The following is a 20,313-nucleotide window of genomic DNA, read 5'->3' on the forward strand; positions in this document are numbered from 1 at the left end:
TCACCAACCCCCTCCCACCCTTAAAAAAAAAACTAAAAATTTTTTTTTTGCCAGCCTCTATGCCAGCCTCAAATGTCATATCCAGCTCCATGACAGCAGTATGCAGGTCCCTGGAGCAGTTTTAGTGGGTGCAGTGCACTTCAGGCAGGCGGACCCAGGCCCATCCCCCCCCCCCCCCCCCACCTGTTACACTTGTGGTGGTAAATATGAGCCCTTCAAAACTCACTACAAACCCATTGTTACCCACATGTAGGTGCCCCCCTTCACCCCTTAGGGCTATGGTAGAGGTGTACAGCTGTGGGGAGTGGGTTTTTTGGGGGGTTTGGGGGGGCTCAGCACACAAGGTAAGGGAGCTATGCACCTGGGAGCAATTTGTGAAGTCCACCGCAGTGCCCCCTAGGGTGCCCAGTTGGTGTCCTGGCAAGTGAGGGGGACCAGTGCACTACGAATGCTGGCTCCTCCCACGACCAAATGGCTTGGATTTGGTAGTTTCTGAGATAGGCATCCTTGGTTTCCATTATCGCCGAAAACCGGGGACGACCATCTCTAAGGACGTCCTAAGGACAACCATCTCTAAGGTCGACCTAAATGTTGACCCTGACTGTATTATCGAAATGAAAGATGGATGCCCATCTTGTTTCGATAATACGGGTTTCCCCACCCTTTCACGGAGCTGTCCTGCGAAGACGGCCCCAGGAAAACTTGGGCGCCCCGTTCAATTATGCCCCTCTTTGTAAACCACGTTGGCCTGCTTGTTCAGACTGGGTATTTAAACATTAATACTAATATTGATTTTACAGCATTTCAAGGATATACTTAAAAAAAATTAAAACTTGAAATTTTCAACAGTAACAAATTCCATAAATGAGACACCTGACGTAACACAAGAGATTGTGGTTACTATTATCAAGTGATTATTAAACATGAAATATTGAATCTACAAAACAAATATGATATATTTAAATTCAAATGTGGCTTGTGAACTGTGGCAAATATCATTAATGAGATACCTGTCTGCATATTTACCAGCATAGCAAATCGTGGTTCATAATTTGTCTTGCACATTCGTAACAAACTTTAAGAGACTGACTGCAGTTAGTCTGTTCCTCAGTTTTTACTTCAAAATGTTCATAGTTGAAACAGTCTGTTCACACAGATACATGGAGCTGAAAAATGAAGAAGCTTTTCCTGCACATGCATCTAACTATGAATCCTGATCTTTGACCTGTCCTATGGCCTAACATACTTATATGGTGCAAGCATAGTAAGTCCTACGCCTGCTCTATGCTGACCTATGTACATACACGACCTATAGCAGTTCTTTAAGATATGTACTATCTGAGTGGGCAAGATTGAAATTAGTGCATTTGCAGGACTTGAAGAGCATTTCAGCCAACTGTTTGAGGGTTGCAGTGGAAGACTTCAGGGGCTACATGTGGTCCATGGGTCGTGTTAGAGACCACTGGTCTATATGGACAGTAATTTTGGTCAGTCTTGTGGATTTTTTTTAAAAGTATAGCTTCAACCATTTTCCCAGCTCAGATGTCGGGTTTTATGGGTTTCTAGTTTCCTGAATCATCTTGGGAGTTCTTTTTAAAATCAGTATTACTTTTGCCACCCTCCAGTCCTTGGGTATCATGGTCATTTTAAATAAGTATAATCTTGTTAGAACCTAACGGTACACTTTGTATATCTCCTATGCTGAACCTGAGAAAAACAGCCTCAACAGACTCCCGTATTTTTAGCTATTCATCTCTATAAATCGTTGGAGTTCTTACTGTCATCACAGGCAAAAAAAACCTCCTGGTGGTCTTTAAAGTTTGTACAAAATCTTAAATGATCTTAGGTAAAACACCACTTAGTGAAAGTCGCCAGTTGAAAGTCGGAGTCACCACGGATCCTGAAGCAGGATAAGAGAGTTTGTTTCCAAAACCTGGGCCAGTGTCGGCCGTGGAATTGACAGATCACGCGACAGATCACGGGACAGCAATCTGATTAATAAAATAAGTGGTGTTTTACCTAAGATCATTTAAGATTTGGTACAAACTTTAAAGACCACCAGGAGATTTTTTTTGCCTGTGATGACAGTAAGAACTCCAACGATTTATAGAGCTGTATAGCTAAAAATACGGGAGTCTGTTGAGGCTTTTTTCCTCCGGTTCAGCATAGGAGATATACGAAGTGTACCGTTAGGTTCTAACAAGATTATACTGTAAGGAATGTGTTCCTAACTAGTGCTCAAGTGGAGTTTGTAGGCATTTTAAATAAGTGTCAGATATTCAGCCTGTAGCTGTCAGCAGCTTTTAAGCTACTGACAGCCATGAATTAAGCTTGGATGTTCAATGCTGGGCCATGTCTGGGCACTGGCATTGAATATCCAGGTCAGTGTGGTTAACTGGGCACTGGCTGATAATCACATTGGTGCCTGGTTAGCTCAGCAGATGAAGATAGGATAACCTTTTTACTCTCCTAACTTTATGCACTTACTTAACCAGTTAGTGGATTGAATATCACTGCTAACTAGTTAAGGTCTAGCTGTGACCATGCTCTGCCCATGGACTGTCCCCGCACTAACCAGACAAAACTGTGGTGATCAGAGCTAATATACAGCTGCACTGCCCAGTTAAGTGCTGCTGAATATTGGCAGCCAACCTGCTCAGTATGTTTTATGCAGGCAGGAGCCTCTCTTGCCCCCTTAAACCATGCTGAATATTGACCCTTTCATGTTTGACCTCTTTCAGGACTGGGGTGAAATGCCATCCAGTCGTGATGATTTGTTGCTCTTGAGTTTGTCATTTTGTTCTAGTACATCTTTTAGACTTGGTGGTGAGCTTTAGTTGCTCAGAAACATCACCATCAAAGAAGGTTTTTGTTGTAGTATGACCCCCCCAACATTCTCCTGAAATAGCAAGGCAAAGAAATTTAGTTTTTCTGCTATTACCGTATTCTCCCTTACCACTCCTTTTAACTCTTAATCACCAGCGTCACTCTCTCTATGGGCTTTTTGCTTCGGATATAGTAGAAAAAAAGTTGGTGTTTGTTCTTGCCTCTACAGCAATCTTCTTTTCAAAGCCTCACTCAACCTGCCTTATTTCCTTTTTACAACTAACTTGCCAGTGCTTGTGTTCATCTTTTTTTTTTTCATTAGAGTCTGCTGTCCATTTTTTGACAGGTGCTCTTTTGGCTTTCATCTCTTCCCATCTCATCGTTAAACTGTGCTGGCTTCCAAAATGGCTTTTTAAAATGTCCAGGTCTTGTGCAGAATTTGACCCTGGCAATTGTTTGGGAGGGAGAGGAGGAGCAAATTTCCTCATTTTGTCAGTCTCCCTTTTAAAATTTAAATGTTGACAGCAGTAGAGGGTCTTTTTTTTTTTTAGCGTCTTCATTCCAGTGATGATGAATTTGCATTTTGATTGCTATTGCCTTTGGTCCAGTCCTGGATTGCTTGATGCAGCAATCATTTATGGCATCTGGAAACTTCCTTCCCTTTCATGTCTAGATAAAACATTTATGGAATCAGATAGATAGAGTTAAAATCTCCTAAATGTATTGTGTTGTCAGGTTTGCTAGCCTTCCTAATTTCTTTCAGCAGTGCATTGTCTCTATTCATGCTGTTCAGGTGGATGGTAGTATAACCCCACCAATATTCTTCTCTTCTTCACACATGGAATTTCTATACGTAAAGATTCCACATTGTGATATTTCTGTAGAATCTTTATCCTGTCTTGACTCTGCCATCTTCATTATATGCCATTCCTCCACCAATATTCGTTTTTCTATAGATAAATCCCTCTACCATAAATTTGCTATGTCCTTTATTCTTGATGATGTCTTAAGTCTAAATTAATAGTTTTTCTTTTGCTGTGTGCATTTGTTTTCATTTATGAGAATATGGACACTTGTGTATCTTGACAATGGATGTAAAAAGGTGGAGCTTGCTAGACAAACCTGTTTTGGTTGACAGATGTGCTTTCTTCCTGCTAGGGTCTAAAACACTTGGTGAAACACCTCTATAGTAATCCTCCTGCTGAAGGTCACCTCAGAGTCTCCAAACCCATGATAATTTTATTTCCTGAATTTTTTGCAGGGCATGCCACAGTTATGATGGAAGACAAAGGCCTGCGAGTGGCCGACTATTTTGTGGTGGCTGGCCTCACCGACACTTCCACACTTCTAGATCAAGATGCAAGCCGTGTGGAAACGAAGACAGCTGGCCCAAAGGCTCCCATCACAGACCTGGCCATCATCAACAAGTCAGCTGGGGAAACAGTACCAGAGGGCTATACCTGCATTGAAAGCACCCCAACAGCTCTACAGGCCAACCTGAATCATGGGAGTTTGAAGAGCCCTGAACTGTTCATTTGTTACAGACGGGCCAGGGACAAGCCACCACTTACTGACATTGGGTAAGGACGTTTCTAGTGTTTAATGCATGGACGTTTGTCGGTACATTTTATATTCCAGTGCCACGTCATAACAAGCAGTGCATGGATGGGTAAGTGGAAGCAATGACAGCCTTCCTCTGGGAGCAGGTGCATTCACTCCAAGTCCTGTAAGATCACAAGCAGATCTGTTTTTCTGAATTTCTACAATGAATCCTATTTGCATTCATTCATACCACAAGTTATATTAAGATTACTTGCAAAACCTTGAAAAACCAAACCTGGTTGTGACCTCAAAAGAAGTGTAATGGATACTTGTAAGAAGATTATTGTAGTGACTGCATTGAACTCTGTTTTTCTTCCCCTGATGGATTGATATCTTGATTATAACACTAGTGATCTCCCTTCCTGGCCTCACCCCTTCCACCTACAGAATAAAATCAGATCTCTTGTGCATCTGTTGTAATGAGGGCTGTACCGAATATTCATATTCCATTCGATTCGGCCCCTTATTGTGCCCTGAATACATATTCGTTTTTGGCCGAATAGTGACTTAAATTCAAATACAGTTACAGTTAATTTATATCCTGCTGTTTCCCATTAATATAGCTCACAGAGGATTACAATAAGATTCTAGAGTGCAATAGTCTAGGAATTTACATAGTAATAGTACAAAAAATACTTTAACCATAAAAACAATATAACATACTAATAATAATAAGGAAAAACAAAAGGCAACCATGAATTGGATTATTTCTTTGTTACATAGATCTGAAACAATAATGTCTTCAGACTTTTCTTAAATGTGGTATAGTCAGTAATATTTCTAAGATTGACTGGTAGAAATTTCCAAACGTTTGTGGCTTGAAAAGCAGACAAACAATTAAAAAGCTTCTTTGAGGTGATACCTTTGGGAGTTGGAAGATCAAATAAAGACAGGTTCCGAAAATTAGATGGTTCATTAATGTATAACTTACAAGATTAATCATATATAGTGGAACTCATCCAAATCTGGTTTTCCATAACAAACAGCCCAGCTTAAAAAGTATCCTCACATCAACAGGTGACCAGTGAATCCTAATAAAATAAGGAGTAATTCTATTTGTTTTATGTAAAGAGAAGATTAGACGTAAAGCTATATTTTGAACTGTTTGAATTTTTCTTATTAGATGTTTTGGTAAACCCAAGTAGATTATATTGCATTAATCAAATTTACTAAGAATCAGTGCCTGCACCACAATTTGAAACAAATCTACAGTTAATTGCTCTTAATTTTCTCATCGTATAAAACTCACTCCTTACTATGGAATTTATTTGGTGTACCATAGACAACTTATTATCGAATATAACGCGGTTATCGATACGATGCTTCAGGCTCGGAAAAGATCCACCTCGATAGCTTATGGTAGGGTGTGGCGTACCTTCGATTCGTGGTGTGCGAGTTCGGGATTGTCAGTGACTTCGGCTTCGGTATCAGTTATCCTCGCGTTTCTTTAGGAGGGTGTACAGAAATCACTCCGTTGAATTCTCTTAAGGTGCAGGTGGCAGCTCTGGCATGCTTTAGAGCCAGCTTCAGGGGGCGTCGATCACCTCCCACCCGGATGTAGTTCTTTTGAGGGGCGTAAATTGGTTGCGTGCTCCGCATGTGCCAGTTCTGCTATCCTGGAACCTTAATCTAGTTCTCAAAGCGCTTCAGCGTCCTCCTTTCGAACCCTTATTGGGGATTACGGTTAAGGATCTTACCTTGAAGGCGATTTTCCTAGTAGCCATTACTTTAGATCGGAGAATTTCAGAGTTGCAGGTTCTTTCTTGCAGAGACCCCTTCCTGCGTTTTATGGAGACGGGGGTATCGATTAGGATAGTTCCTTCGTTTTTGCCCAAGGTGGTTTCTCGTTTCCATTTGGGGCAGTCTCTGCATTTGCTGACTTTTTGCCGGGAAGATTACCCCGAGCAAGTGCCTCGACGTGAGACGGGCTCTTCTCGGGTATTTGGAGGTGACGAATGAATTTCGTCTTTCTGACCATCTCTTTGTCCTTTTTGGAGGCAGTAAGAAGGGTCATATGGCTTCCAAGCCCACCATAGCCCGTTGGGTGTGGGAGGCCATCACTTCGGGCTACGTGGCATTGGGCAAGCAAGCCCCTGCGCAAATTTGTGCTCATTCTACATGAGCTCAGGCTTCCTCCTATGCAGAGTTCAGTTTGGTGTCTCTGGAAGGTATCTGCAGAGCCGCTACATGGGCTTTGGTCCATATGTTCACTTGTCATTGTCGGGTGGATGTGGCAGCTCGGCAGTATGCAGTGTTTGGCTCGTCGGTTATTTCTGCCGGGTTGGGGGTGTCCTGCTCTACTTGAGGACTGCTTGGGGTTTCTGGATTGATCTGTGGGACGCTATGAAAGGAAAAATTAATTCTTACCTGATAATTTTCTTTCCATTAGTCCCAGCAGATCAACCCAGAGGCCCCCACTGGATTTACTGTCTGCGGTTTTCTTTCGGTTGGTTAGTTTTTTCGGGTTTCGTTGTTCTGAATGTTCCTTCATTTGATTAAATTATAAAAACAAATACATTTGGAAGTGGTGGAAGTATGTTGGGCATTTGGCCTGACAATGTCAGGAGAGTTTTTTTTATTGTTTCCATTCCACTGCTTTGGTATCGTTCATACTGAAGTTTACTTGGCTACACAGGTCCACATATAGCAAACCTCGGAGGTGCTCTCTATCTCCACCTGCTGGTAGAGGGACACAACCCACAAGTCTCTGGATTGATCTGTTGGGACTAATGGAAAGAAAATTATCAGGTAAGAATTAATTTTTTCCTTCCTTGCCTCCCTAAATGATTGCTTATTTTGTAAGCCAGCCCTGTCTTCACAAAAAATGGGATTTCACAAATCTATCATGGGAACCCCACAGCCAATCACAATTTTAGGATATCCACAGTGAATATACTTGAGAGAAATCTGGATGCACTGCCTCCATTATGTGAAAATATGCAAGAGATACATTAATTGTGGATACCCTGAAAACCTGACTGGCTGCGGGGGGTCTTCAATACAGGTTTAGGAAGCCCTGACATAACATGTCATGGATTCATGGAATTTCTTCCCAAAGAGGTGGAGGTAAATGCCATTATCAGAATTCAGTAAAGCACTGGCAGGGGGAAAGGGAAATGAGACTTGGTATACCGCCTTTCCGTGGTTTTTGCAACTACATTCAAAGCGGTTTATATAGTATATACAGGTACTTATTTGTACCTGGGGCAATGGATGGTTAAGTACCTTATTTGTACCTGGGGTCGCAGAGAGCTGCTGTGGGCAGGCCGCGACTTCCTATCTGTTCTGGAGGCCTGGCAACACACTGCCGTGCCTGTTGCCCAACAGCGCCCTCGGAGCCACCGGGAGATTACAGGCTGCTGTGGTGGTGTGCTGGAGGGTCAGACAGAGACGCGGCAGGCCGAGCCATCCTGCCGAACGCCTCCAGGAGTCAACTGCAGCTCTTCCCTGTTACCACTGCTAGGGAACACAGCGCAGATTGTTGGACCTCGGCGCCCACCTGCACCACTGGGAGCGCCGATCAGCCAGAGAGGGGGCAAGAGGAAGCACCAAGCGTGGAGCGTAATGGGAGGCTATGCGACGGGAGCAGCCATCGGTGCGATGCGTGGGACCAGTGCGACCAGGATTCTGTGTCCCAAGCCGCATGTGCCGGCCGCCGTAGTGGGGGCAGTTCGTGCCCATTTGGGGAGTGATCCGAGCCTCTGCGCCTGGGAGCATCTGGAGAGGAATTGCCACGGGACTGAAGCACTGGTTCGGAGCTTTTCACAGATATGAATGCCCCCCAGAATAGAACAGATTTCAATGTTCATCTCAAAACCAGGCCTTGCACAAAATTGCTCAAATGCTTCAAATGCAGGCGTTGTTTTCCTCCCCCTGAAATGAAAAACACTTGGCACTACAATTATCTCGCCTAGCTTCCTACCACCAACCAATGATACAGCACCCAGACTTACGGAGCCTATGCACCTTGGGGAAACTCTGCTGAACACCTAACTGTGAGTTTAAAAAAAAATTGCATCTATCCACCAAAATAATCCTTAGATATGCAAGAGACTCAGGAGTGTTCTAGTGTGCCAATGATCACCCAATGATATTGACTCCCTACAGTGGAAGCAATTAACTGTTGGAGACTACTTAATGAACGAACCCTCACAAAGAACTATTCCCCCCCTCCCACTCGAACACGGCTTATTATCAGCCAAACTGAATTGACCCAAAATGAATATCGTCAAAATACTTCTAACTATGTACTCCTTATCACTGATCCACCTAACACTAACCATCCCACTCGCAGAAAATAACATCATACCCATACTACATAATCACCAAAGAGTGACCAGATACGCCACACCTCAACAAACTGACAACACCCATAAGAAAGGAAAAATTCCAACATGCGGACAACACCAACAGAACAGAAAGAAAAGTCATAGCAAACACACACTAACAAAGAAACGACATCTAACAAAAATCCACACAACACCAAATATAGAAGCCCCATACCAAAAAATTCAAGTGGGTTATATCAACCCCAGATCCCTCGTAAACAAAACAACAGCAACAGATTGGATCATGTCAGAAAACCTTGACCTAATCTTCATCAGTGAAACCTGGATCCATGATCAAAAGGACCCCATAATCCTTGACTTATGCCCTCCAGGATACAAAATTACTCACTGGACCAGAAGGGAAATGAGAGGCGGAGGCATAGCACTAATCTATCCCACTTTACAACCAAAACCACTGCTGAGCCCATAACAACCCAACTTGAAATTGCCTCAATCAGAATCCATAGCAAATCCCTGCTTGATCACCTGAATTGCATCTTGTTTTACAGACCACGAGGTAATTGGAATGAAAGCCAGCCAACCTTCATGGACTTCATTTCAAACACTTGTGCAACCAACTCAAACATACTGATACTAGGAGACATCAACCTTCACCTAGAAGACCTAAACTGTGCCAACGCACGAGAATGCAAGGAATTCCTACACTTATGGGATCTGAAATGGCCACACATGCAAGCAACCCACGTCAAAGGGCACACACTTGACCTCATCTCACATAAATTGACCACAGACCAAAACCTAATATTAAATGATATTAAATGGACAGACCACTACAAACTAAACCTATCCCTAAACTGGCGGAAGAAGGGCTCATGCCATATGGAAGAACACACAACCTATAGCACAAGAGGCCAAATGGACTCGAAAACATTCTGGCAACAAATATACAATAAAGAATGGACAACACAAACGGACTCTATACTCTACCTCTCTTACTGGGACAAAAGATGCAGAAGCATACTAGACGAAATAGCACAAACTAAAAACACAATCCAGGAAACTCGAAAGAGCATGGAAAAAAATAAAAGACGAATACACGCTCAACGCTTGGAAACAATTACAAAGAAAATACAAATACGCAGCAAGACAGGCCAAAAGGGCACATTACAGAACCAAAATAGGACCAGACTACAAAGACACGAAGAAACTATACCAACTCATAAACAAACTACTAGACACCACCTTGATCACCACAACCAACACAGATATCCCATCTGCAGACAAACTTGCTAAATATTTCAATGAAAAAATTGTAAATCTGCGCAACACACTTCCTCTTGACAATACTGATATTGAAAACTTCATCAACGATCTGGACCCAACCCCCAGAGAATACCCAGCGGATCGAATCTGGTCAAACTTTGCTCTCCTCACCACCGAAACAGTTACCCATGCGATTTATAAGTTCTCCAACACTCATTGCAAATTGGATACGCGCCTCAGTTACCTAATAAAATCCGCCCCTGACCGCTTCATAGCAGACCTTACATCCCACTAAACTACTTACTCCAACAAGGTCTCTTCCCTAAGAAAAACGGCAACATCTTACTCACCCCAATTCCAAAAGACACCAAGAAAAAGACAAGTGAACTCAGCAATTACCGCCCAGTAGCATCTATCCCACTAGTAGTCAAACTGAAAGAAAGCATGGTAACCAAACAACTTGGTGATTACATAAATTCTCAATCTTACATGAATCACAATCAGGATTTCACCCCCTCCATAGCACTGAAACTCATTACACTCCTGGCCAAATTCAAGCAGGAAATAGCAACAGGCAATAGCATACTTCTCCTTCAATTCGACATGTCTAGTGCATTCGACATGGTAAACCATAATATACTACTAAGACTCCTAGACTACTTCGGTATTGGAGGAAACATACTTAGTTGGATCAAGGGTTTCTTAACCATTAGAACATACCAAGTAAAATCTAAATCAAACATATCATCACTGTGGAAAGCCGAGTGCGGAGTACCTCAAGGGTCACCACTATCACCAATCCTTTTCAACCTAATGATGACACCACTAGCCAAGTCCTTATCCAATCAAGGCCTCAACCCATTCATCTATGCAGACGACGTCACAATATACATACCTTACAAACATGACCTGACAGAAATCACCAATAAAATCAAGCTCAGCCTAAACATCATGGACTCATGGGCAAATGCATTCCAACTAAAACTCAATACAGATAAAACATACTGTCTCATCCTCTCATCCCAATACAATACGAACAAACCCACAAATATAAACACCCCAGACTACACCCTCCCTATCTCAGACAGCCTGAAAATCCTTGGCGTTATTATCGAGCGTAACCTTACACTTGAGAGCCAAGTTAACTCTACAACTAAGAAAATGTTCCTCTCAATATGGAAACTCAAACGCGTGAAACCTTTCTTCCCGAGGCAAACATTTCGCAGCTTGATACAATCAATGGTACTAAGCCATGCAGACTACTGCAATGGAATTTATGCGGGATGCAAAGAACAACTCATAAAGAAAGTTCAGATCGCCCAAAACACAGCAGCCAGGCTTATATTTGGAAAAACGCGATTCGAAAGCACCAAACCCCTCCAAGAAAAACTACATTGACTACCAATCAAAGAACGTATTGCTTTCAAAATCTGCACCCTGGTCCATAAAATTATCTACGGCGAAGCCCCGGGATATATGACAGACCTCATAGACCTACCAACAAGAAACGCAATCGGATCACACGAACTTACCTAAATCTCCACTATCCAGGCTGCAAAGGACTCGAATACAAATCAACTTATGGATCCAATTTCTCCTACAGAAGCACACAACTGTAGAACGCACTACCAAAAGCTGTGAAAACAATGTACAACCACCTAAACTTCCGTAAATCACTAAAAAACAACCTGTTCAAAAAGGCATACCCCATCTACCCAAGTTAAGAGCCTAAACGCCGCAACACAACAAAACCAAAGCTTGTAATAGACTCTACATAACTCTTCCTCTCGACAGTTCCCCAATGTGTCAATAACACTTGAACCTTTATCTGACCACATCAACTCCTTGTATTTGTTTCTCTACTGGAGATGGCGAACGCCTCTACAGTACAATGTAAGTCACATTGAGCCTGCAAATAGGTGGGAAAATGTGGGATACAAATGTAACAAATAAATTAAGTGACTTGCCCAGAGACACAAAGAGCTTCAGTGGGAATCGAACCCAGTTCCCCAGGATCAAAGTCCACTGCACTAACCACTAGGCTGCTACTCCACTCCATAGCGTGCTTTTACTTTGGGGGGGGGGGGGGGGAGGTGGCTTAAGGTAAAGATAGATGAAATAAGTCTAGGGTATTGCAGCAGGAAAAGGGAAAGGGCAGATAGATGGCCCTTATGGTCCTCAGGATCAGGCTGTTTACATTGTCTGAGATAGGCCTAGATGCCTTTATGTTCTTAGGTTATTGTTTACACATGTCAACTACTATTTGGCAAATTGAGGCCATGTTAATTCTATTGTTCTTTGTAGCCTTTGCCGGTTCACATGTTCAATTTTCCACTGGCAGCATTGTTTTCTTCTGTATTTTATTGTATTTCAGTTTGACTTATGGCTTGTTGGTCATGTTTATATGTGACCGCCTAGGATATTGGCAGAATATAAACATCTATAAATAAATACATTTGCCTTTATAATCTTTTTCTCTGTAAAATAATGTAAACCTGGAATCCAAGAGCTGTGGTGTTCCTGGCCTTAGTTTTTTTTAGCAAGGCTGGTGCCCTTCATCACGTGCATTGGTTCAGCTCACATTTCTCCCCTTTTTGCCTGCAGAGTGTTGTATGAAGGGAAGGAGCGCCTCATACCAGGCTGTGAAGTGATCCAGGCCACACCCTATGGCCGGTGTGCCAATGTGAACAATAGCTCGACCACCTCCCAGCGCATCTTCCTCACTTATCGCCGGGCGGATCTCATACGGCCCCAGAACTCCTTGGCTATGACAGACATCTGTGTTATTGTGAGCAGCAAAGGAGAAACTCCTCCCCACACCTTCTGTAAGGTCGATAAGAACCTGAACTGTGGCATGGTAAGCATTGTCTCTCACACAGGCCAAGATCTGCCTCTGTCATCTCCTTCCCTGAAAAATCCCTGTCTCTTCCTGTTCTTTTGAAAAGAAAGGTGAGAAGGCAGTGGGAGGGATTTCATTGAAGCAGAGGGATGCTTTAAGAGGGATAACAGAAATTTATTTTTAAGAACTTAATTGTAAATAAACACATGTTTGCTACAAGAGGCTCAGAATTTTGTAAATTGCACCTGTTTTAAAAGTCATCCTTTGTCTTTTTTAAGTGTCATTTGACCGTAGGAGTTTGTGTGCCTGCGATATCAAGAGTAACTAAACTCCACCAAACATAGTATCACATAAAAAAACATTAAAAGGTTTGGTTAGGGTTTTTTTTAAAGCCTTGGTTTATTACAAACAGAGACTTATCAGATGGCGCTGAATGCACGTTTGCTGCAGTTTGTTTTTTTTCTGTGTCCCCCTTTTTATAGCTTTACAATGGCTGATCCTAGCTTTTCCAGCCTTTGTGCAGGGATTGGCTCCTGTGGGGACACTTTTCCGGTTTCTGAAGTTGCTGAGTGATTTCTTGAGGGTACAGGATGGATGTAGATTTGGCACACTTCCTGTAAATGCATGGTGTCATGGGGGGAAGGTTTAAACTGAGATTGTCCAGAATTTTAAAATTTCTGCAGTTAGTCTTTTTTTAATTGTTTTGTAATCCATTGCAGTCTTCTTTTAATATTTCCAAGTATTATGGAGGTCCTTGTGGTCAGTATATTGTGTGTATGCGTACATCTCGTTGCCAGGATAGACCATGGATATGCCCTGTGACTCATGATGCTCTTCCAGGTGGGACAGGAACATTAGGACTGTTGATGGCATAGAAAAAAAATTGGAAATATGGCTGAAAATACATTTTTTTTTGGAGGGGGAAGCATGGGACTCAGGAATTTGCTCCTACTTTGGCCTTCCAGCTGAATCAGAACTGGGGATAGGATCTCACACCATAAGCCTTCGTTCACAGTTAGGAATTCTCTCCCCTATTTTATTATTTATTTTATTTATTTATTTAGATTTTGCTCACACCTTTTTCAGTAGTAGCTCAAGGTGTTACATTTCAGGTACACTGGGTATTTCTCTGTACCAGGAGGGCTCACAATCTAAGTTTGTACCTGAGGCAGTGGAGGGTTAAGTTTGTATACTCTCTCATCTGAGTTAGCTCAGTTATCATAGAGATTCCTCAGCTGGGATTCATTCACCTTGCTTTCTTTTGGAACTGTGCAGTCATGGGCCCCAAGTTCGGCCACTTAATTTTGCCATTACATTTTGACTGGCACGCCCTCTGCTCAAGGACGAGTGTGTGCTATGAGTTCTTCCTTGGTGGCTTCCAGCTCAGAAATAATACCAAGAATGCAGGGAGCACAGTTTTGAACCAGGAACTGTTTTGAGCAAAGGATAAGGGTAATAGATATTTTTTTCAGTGATGACAGCAGCATCCAGTCCTCCCTGTGTCATCCTGCTTTACCTCATCTCTGTGATATTCCTTGGCCTGGTACTATGCTGCAGATCTCTTTCTAGAATCCTTCAATCATGTGTCCCAAATCTGGCCATTAGGTGTCACCATTACACAATGACCAAGACCACCCTGCAATGGCTGAATGCTCCCTCCATAGCATCCCCATTCCTTACAGACCTGAGCTGGGAATTTGAACTCAGGTCCCTTGGCATGGCACTGAGCCACTGGCCTCACCCCCTTTTATCCCACTGTGAAAATATAAACAATTTATTTATTTATACATACATACATATGTTCTTGTATCCCACTGTTATTCAAAAACAAGTTTCGGTTCAAAGTGCCTTACAATTTACATTTTGGTGAGCTTACAATGGTGTTTTACAGTTAAGACGAGGAGAGGGCATCGTTATCTTTCATAGTTATTTATAAAAATTTTTGAAAAGATAAGTTTTCAGTTCTTTTCTGAACTGAAGATTGCTTGTGATGCTGCTTGTGGTTTTTGGTAGTGAGTTCCACCACTTGGAACCTAGGCAACAGAATCCTGCTGTGTAGATGGTCTTGTAGTTTGTTTCTGCAGTTGGGTAGATGAAGTAAGTCCTGTTTTTTGGGCTTGCATTTCTTGGGGAAAGGTTAATCATGTTTAGCATATATTCAGGTGCCATTCTAAATAGTATCTTGAAGATAATGGTGCTAGCTTTGAAGAATAGTCTTGCTTTGATAGGTTTCAAGCAGTGGGGTAGCTCTTTTGTATTTTGACTTTCTGAAGATCAGTCTTGCTGCTGTGTTCTGGACGGTTTGTAGTGATTTTATTGTGTTTTCTTTGCATCCTACATACGCTGCATTGCAGTAGACTATTTGTGATAGTATTGTTGATTGTACTATTATCTGGAAAAATAGTCTGAGGAAAATAGTGTATCTTATCCTTCAGTTTCCATAGTGTTCTGATGCATTTTGATGTTATTGCTGATACTTGACTGTCCAGTGATAGATGTTTGTCGAGAATGATTTCCAATATTTTGCTTTTGCCTGTCACTACATCTTTTTCAATACAAACTTTCTTAGGTAAGATACTTGGAAGTAATTAATAAAAAAGGGACCTTAATACAAAGGGATAGACCACAATTTCTCTTCATGTTGGCTTTTCCCTTGAAATAGTAAACATTGGTCCAAATCAGATGACACCTCATCAGCCATTTCTGTATATTTCTTTTTCCAGTTTTTGGGTTCTACAATAAAAGTATATAAATAACACATTTTTCACTGCTGCTGGTCCATGGTGTTGTGCACTCGATAAATCACAAGTCCTGTTTTAGTATGCTCCCCATAGGGATAATTAATATTGTGTGTGTGTGGGGGGGGGGGGGGGGGGGGGGCGTTGTATGCTGGTACGTTTGTTTGTTTTTTTATTTCCCCCTTGGGTGGTAGTTTTTATTTAATTTTTTTATGCGTTTGATAATTTGCTTGTCCTTTTTCAGTGGGGTTCCAGTGTTTACCTGTGTTATAAGAAGTCCGTCCCCGCTTCTGATTCAATCGCATATAAAGCTGGTAAGTAAATCCGAAAATATTATTTCCTTAAACGTCATCAGGTGTACAGCTGGGGGGAGGGGGAAGGGTGTAAAGAAGAGCTACATAGGACATTTCCAAATCACCAAAAGGCCCTTTGCTTTGTTGCCATGCTGTACTGCTGTCTTCTAGTTGGTGGTGCATGGGAGCCCTTGCTGCCACACACGAAAATAAAGTAAAACATGACAGAAAAAATGAGTTTCACAAGAGCCATTTCTAGCTCATGGGCTGTATTGACACCTGTTGTAGATTTTCATTCTTACTGCCTTACTTGAAAAGGATGTACCAAGAAATATAGAAAAAATTATTCGCAATGTAAAACAAAACAAAATCAGTGTCACATTCTGAAACTGTCAGCTTCCACAGTCCACTGCCACCTTGTCTGCTGCCTCTCACATGAGGAGCAAGGGTCCTGTGCTTTTGGATTGGACGGAAAACATCTGTGAGAGCACGAGACCTCTTTCCTAGCCACATGCCAGGTCTTGTAGCTGTTCAAATCATAGATGTTGCCGCCTGTATGTGTGTTAGTGGTGATAAGGGCCTAGAGTAACCATTAATTTTATTTATTTATTGGAATTTATTAACCACCTTTATTAAGAGATTCACCCAAGGCGGTATGCAGAAGGTACAGTTTAACATCAAACTTACAATTTTGTTAACAGCTTAACTATAATAAAATGGAGGAATGGCCTAGTGGTTAGGGTGGTGGACTTTGGTCCTGGGGAACTGAGGAACTAAGTTCGATTCCCACTTCAGGCACAGGCAGCTCCTTGTGACTCTGGGCAAGTCACTTAACCCTCCATTGCCCCATGTAAGCCGCATTGAGCCTGCCATGAGTGGGAAAGCGCGGGGTACAAATGTAACAAATACAAAATGAACAAGTGTAAACATAAATGCAATGAAAGAGGAGAACTTGAAAACAGCAAATTAAACCTAATAATAAGTGTACCATAAAGCAGGATCAAAAGTATATGCATTTTAAGTGTACCACAGGAGCGGAAGGAGGATAAATTTTTTTTTATCATATGCTGCTTGCATCCTGAAAGCTATTGAAACAATGTACTTTTGGGTACCGTAGTTGTATTTCTGTCCCGGAAATGCTCACGATCTGAGTTTGTATCTGAGGTAATGGAGGGTTAAGTGACTTGCCCAATATTATGAGGACTTCAGTGGGATTTAAACCAGCCACCCCTCTTTCTCAGGTTGGTGCTTTAACTATTAGGCAGCTACTCTACTCCCTTTTAGTTTGCATTTTTGATGTAATTACTCCCTTTTCTAAACCTAAGCTCAAGGCAATTTGTGTTCAGGAACAATATTTATTTCCTTACCCCAAAGAGCTTACAGTCTCTGTCCTTGAGGCAATGGAGGCTGAGATGTTTGCCCAAGGTACTAAGAACATTAGTTGGAGTTGAATCCCATATTTCCTCCTTTTCTGCCTGCTGCTTTGACCACTCTGCTATTCCTTTTTGTTCTGGGATGATGCACCATGTGGCTGTAGGCTTATCTGGAGGAAGTGGCAAGGGAATAGGAAGTGTAATTGGAAAGTGAAATGTAGGGTCAGGAAACCTGCAGGAAGGATAACAAAGCTCCTTTTTTCCCTATCCTTCACTTGTTCATTGTTTATCACATGCACAGTCATGCTAATTCTTCCTGCTTAGCTATCAGGCCTTGCAGTTTAATTGTGACTTTCACCCCTCCCCCCCCCCCCCCCCATTTTTTTTAAGTTGATATGATTCACAGGACTTCGTATGATGTGTATAATCCTTTTAAGTGTGTTTTGCAATGAGTGAGCATGAGTCTTGTTGAGAGTCTGCTTTCCAGTCCATCCGTGTGCATGTGCAACCACAGATTCTTGTCTGCAGTGCAGCAGAGAGATTTGCTTCCACTGTCACTTCCTGTGGTAGTTGGAGGAGCAGCTGGCATGTGTACATTTGTGCTGTTGTTGCTGTGCAAGCAGTCTGTTGTGAATTACTTCAAGCAGGCGCTTCTTAACTTGTAGAAACTTGTAATGAAATGATTTGACCCCTCAGTTCTGCATTATGTGCTTCTTGTATGGTTTTTATTGAATCTAGAGAATGTTGATTTTCAGGAAAAATCTAATTGACTGTGGTTATAAATTTACATTATTGTCAAAGTTAATCTCCCCAAAGGCACTTGCATTATAACCTCTACTAGTAACTTAAAGGAGAAAGATTAGAGGTGTCCCTGTTTATATGCTGATTGTAGCATCCTCAGGGTATCATGCTGTTTAATGCAAATATCCAGCATTGACAGATTTAAGAGTTGTAGGCTATGGAGCAATTTTATAATTGAGTGCCCCTTTTCAGGTGCCTCAGTGCTGTGCAGGGAGATCAGATTCCAAATGGCAGATGAGGTCATCCAAATGGCAGATGAAGTTTAATGTGAGCAAGTGCAAAGTGATAAATATGGGAAAGAGGAACCCAAACTGTAGCCACGTGATGCAAGGTTCCACATTAGGAGTCACCACCCAGGAAAAGGATCAAGGTATCATCGTCGGTCATATGTTGAAACCCTGTGCTCAGTGCGCAGCGGTGGCTAAGAAAGCAAATAGAAGGTTAGGAATTATTAGGAAAAGAATGGAAAACAAAAATGAAAGTGTTATAATGCTCTCTTCTTTTTGTTCTTGTTGCTTCCAAGCTGGATTACTGCAGTGTTGTCTATACTGGTCTTCCATTGCTCGCTCTCAGAATACTTCAAACAGTCCAGAATACGGCACTTCGTCTCCTCACTCATGGATGTTGCTATGACCATGTATCCCTACTTTTGAGACAACATCACTGGCTACCAATTAAATTTTGCATAATCCACAAGATCCTAACATTGACTTTTAAGACTCTTCATCGGGGTTCTCCTCTTTACCTGGCCTCCTTTATTACCCCCTACAGGTCTTCGCAGGCTCTCCGCTCCTCTTTGGATCATCAACTTACCAGTCCCCCACTATATTTAACAAGACTTGAGTCCACACGCCCTTTCATCGGAATTCTGTCCCCTCCAATATTGGTTCCCAGATGTCCTACCTCCAGATTCGGAATCTTTTAAATCTTTTTTTTGTTTTGTTTTTGCAGGCAATTACTGACTGAGTAGATTTTCGGTCCTCTGGAGGCAGTAGCGCCCATGACAATTACAGTGTGTGTGTGTGTGTGGTTTTTTCCCCCCCTCTACCTATTGTTTCTTTTTTTCTGCTGTCCTATCTGTTTTGGTGTTCCTTTCTGTTTTTATTTTGAATTGTAAACCGCTTTGACTTTTTTTAGTGAAGACAGTATATAAATACTGAATAGACATAAACATAATGCCTTTGTATCGCTCCATGGTGTGACGGCACCGTGAAAACTGTGTGCAGTACTGGTCACCACATCTCAAAAAAGATATAGTGGAATTAGAAAAGGTACAGAGAAGGGTGGCGAAAATGATAAAGGGGATGAGACAACTTCCCTATGAGGAGAGGCTAAAGCGGCTAGAGCTCTTCAGCTTGGAGAAGAGACAGCTGAGGGGAGATATGATAGAGGTCTATAAAGTACTGAGTGGAATAGGTAGATGTGAATCCCTTGTCTTTCCAAAAATACTAGGACTAGGAGGCACGCAATGAGACTACTAAGTAGTAAATTAAAAATAAACCGGAGAAAATATTTCTTCACTCAGTGTGTTATTAAACTCTGGAATTTGTTTCCAGAAATGTGGTAAAAGCAGTTAGCTTAGCAGGGTTTTTAAAAAGTTTGGATAATTTCCTAAAAGAAAAGTCCATATTCCATTATTAAGATGGACTTGGGAAAATCCACTGTTTATTTCTGTTGTACTGTTCTGGGATCTTGACAGGTACTTGTGACCTGGATTGGCCACTGTTAGAAACAGGATACTGGGCTTGATGGACCTTCGGACTGTCCCAGTATGGCAGTGCTTATGTTCTCATTATAGAATACCAGTGTAAACCTACACCTGTGTGCCCCTTTACACCAGGTCAATGACAGGTGTAAAATGTTGTGCTGCAGTGTGGCATGCAATGCCTGTAACTTAATATTCTCTAAGTTGTGTGTGTAACTGGCAGTCCTGCTCATGCCCCCTCCCCTGCTCTGCCTACATGGGTCCCCCTTTTGCAGTTGGACTGTAGCTTTTACACGTGTTTTTTGTTTTTGTAGAATAGTGAGTATTGCACTTATGTACGAAAGTGACAGTTATCTTTGTCCTTTGTGCACTCAAGGCACATATAACTGCATGAGCTCAGTTATAGAATTCCTTTCAAGTGTATGCTTTTACCTCTGTGTTCAATGCAACCCATAACCTGAAAATCCTAGGGAATACTTGAAATCAGCCGACATAGATTTTGATTGTATAGACACTTACTACTACTACTACTATTTAGCATTTCTATAGCGCTACAAGGCATACGCAGCGCTGCACAAACATAG

The 20,313-nt window shown here is 42.0% G+C and overlaps 1 protein-coding gene across 3 annotated transcripts in view; it reads left to right on the plus strand.

The window, feature by feature from the left end:
- The window catches only part of DENND4C (DENN domain containing 4C), a 300,829-nt gene that overhangs the window by 46,251 nt on the left and 234,265 nt on the right, over window positions 1-20,313 (plus strand). For all 3 annotated transcript variants that reach the window (XM_030194208.1, XM_030194207.1, XM_030194209.1), the window contains exons 3-5: window positions 4,088-4,406; window positions 12,585-12,837; window positions 15,802-15,871. In XM_030194208.1, the coding sequence (XP_030050068.1) occupies window positions 4,102-4,406; window positions 12,585-12,837; window positions 15,802-15,871 (628 nt within the window). In that variant the 5' untranslated portion in view covers window positions 4,088-4,101. The remainder of the gene's footprint in view (window positions 1-4,087; window positions 4,407-12,584; window positions 12,838-15,801; window positions 15,872-20,313) is intronic.

This window comes from Microcaecilia unicolor, chromosome 2 (genome assembly GCF_901765095.1).
Source record: "Microcaecilia unicolor chromosome 2, aMicUni1.1, whole genome shotgun sequence".
In the NCBI taxonomy this organism is placed as follows: Eukaryota; Metazoa; Chordata; class Amphibia; order Gymnophiona; family Siphonopidae; genus Microcaecilia; species Microcaecilia unicolor.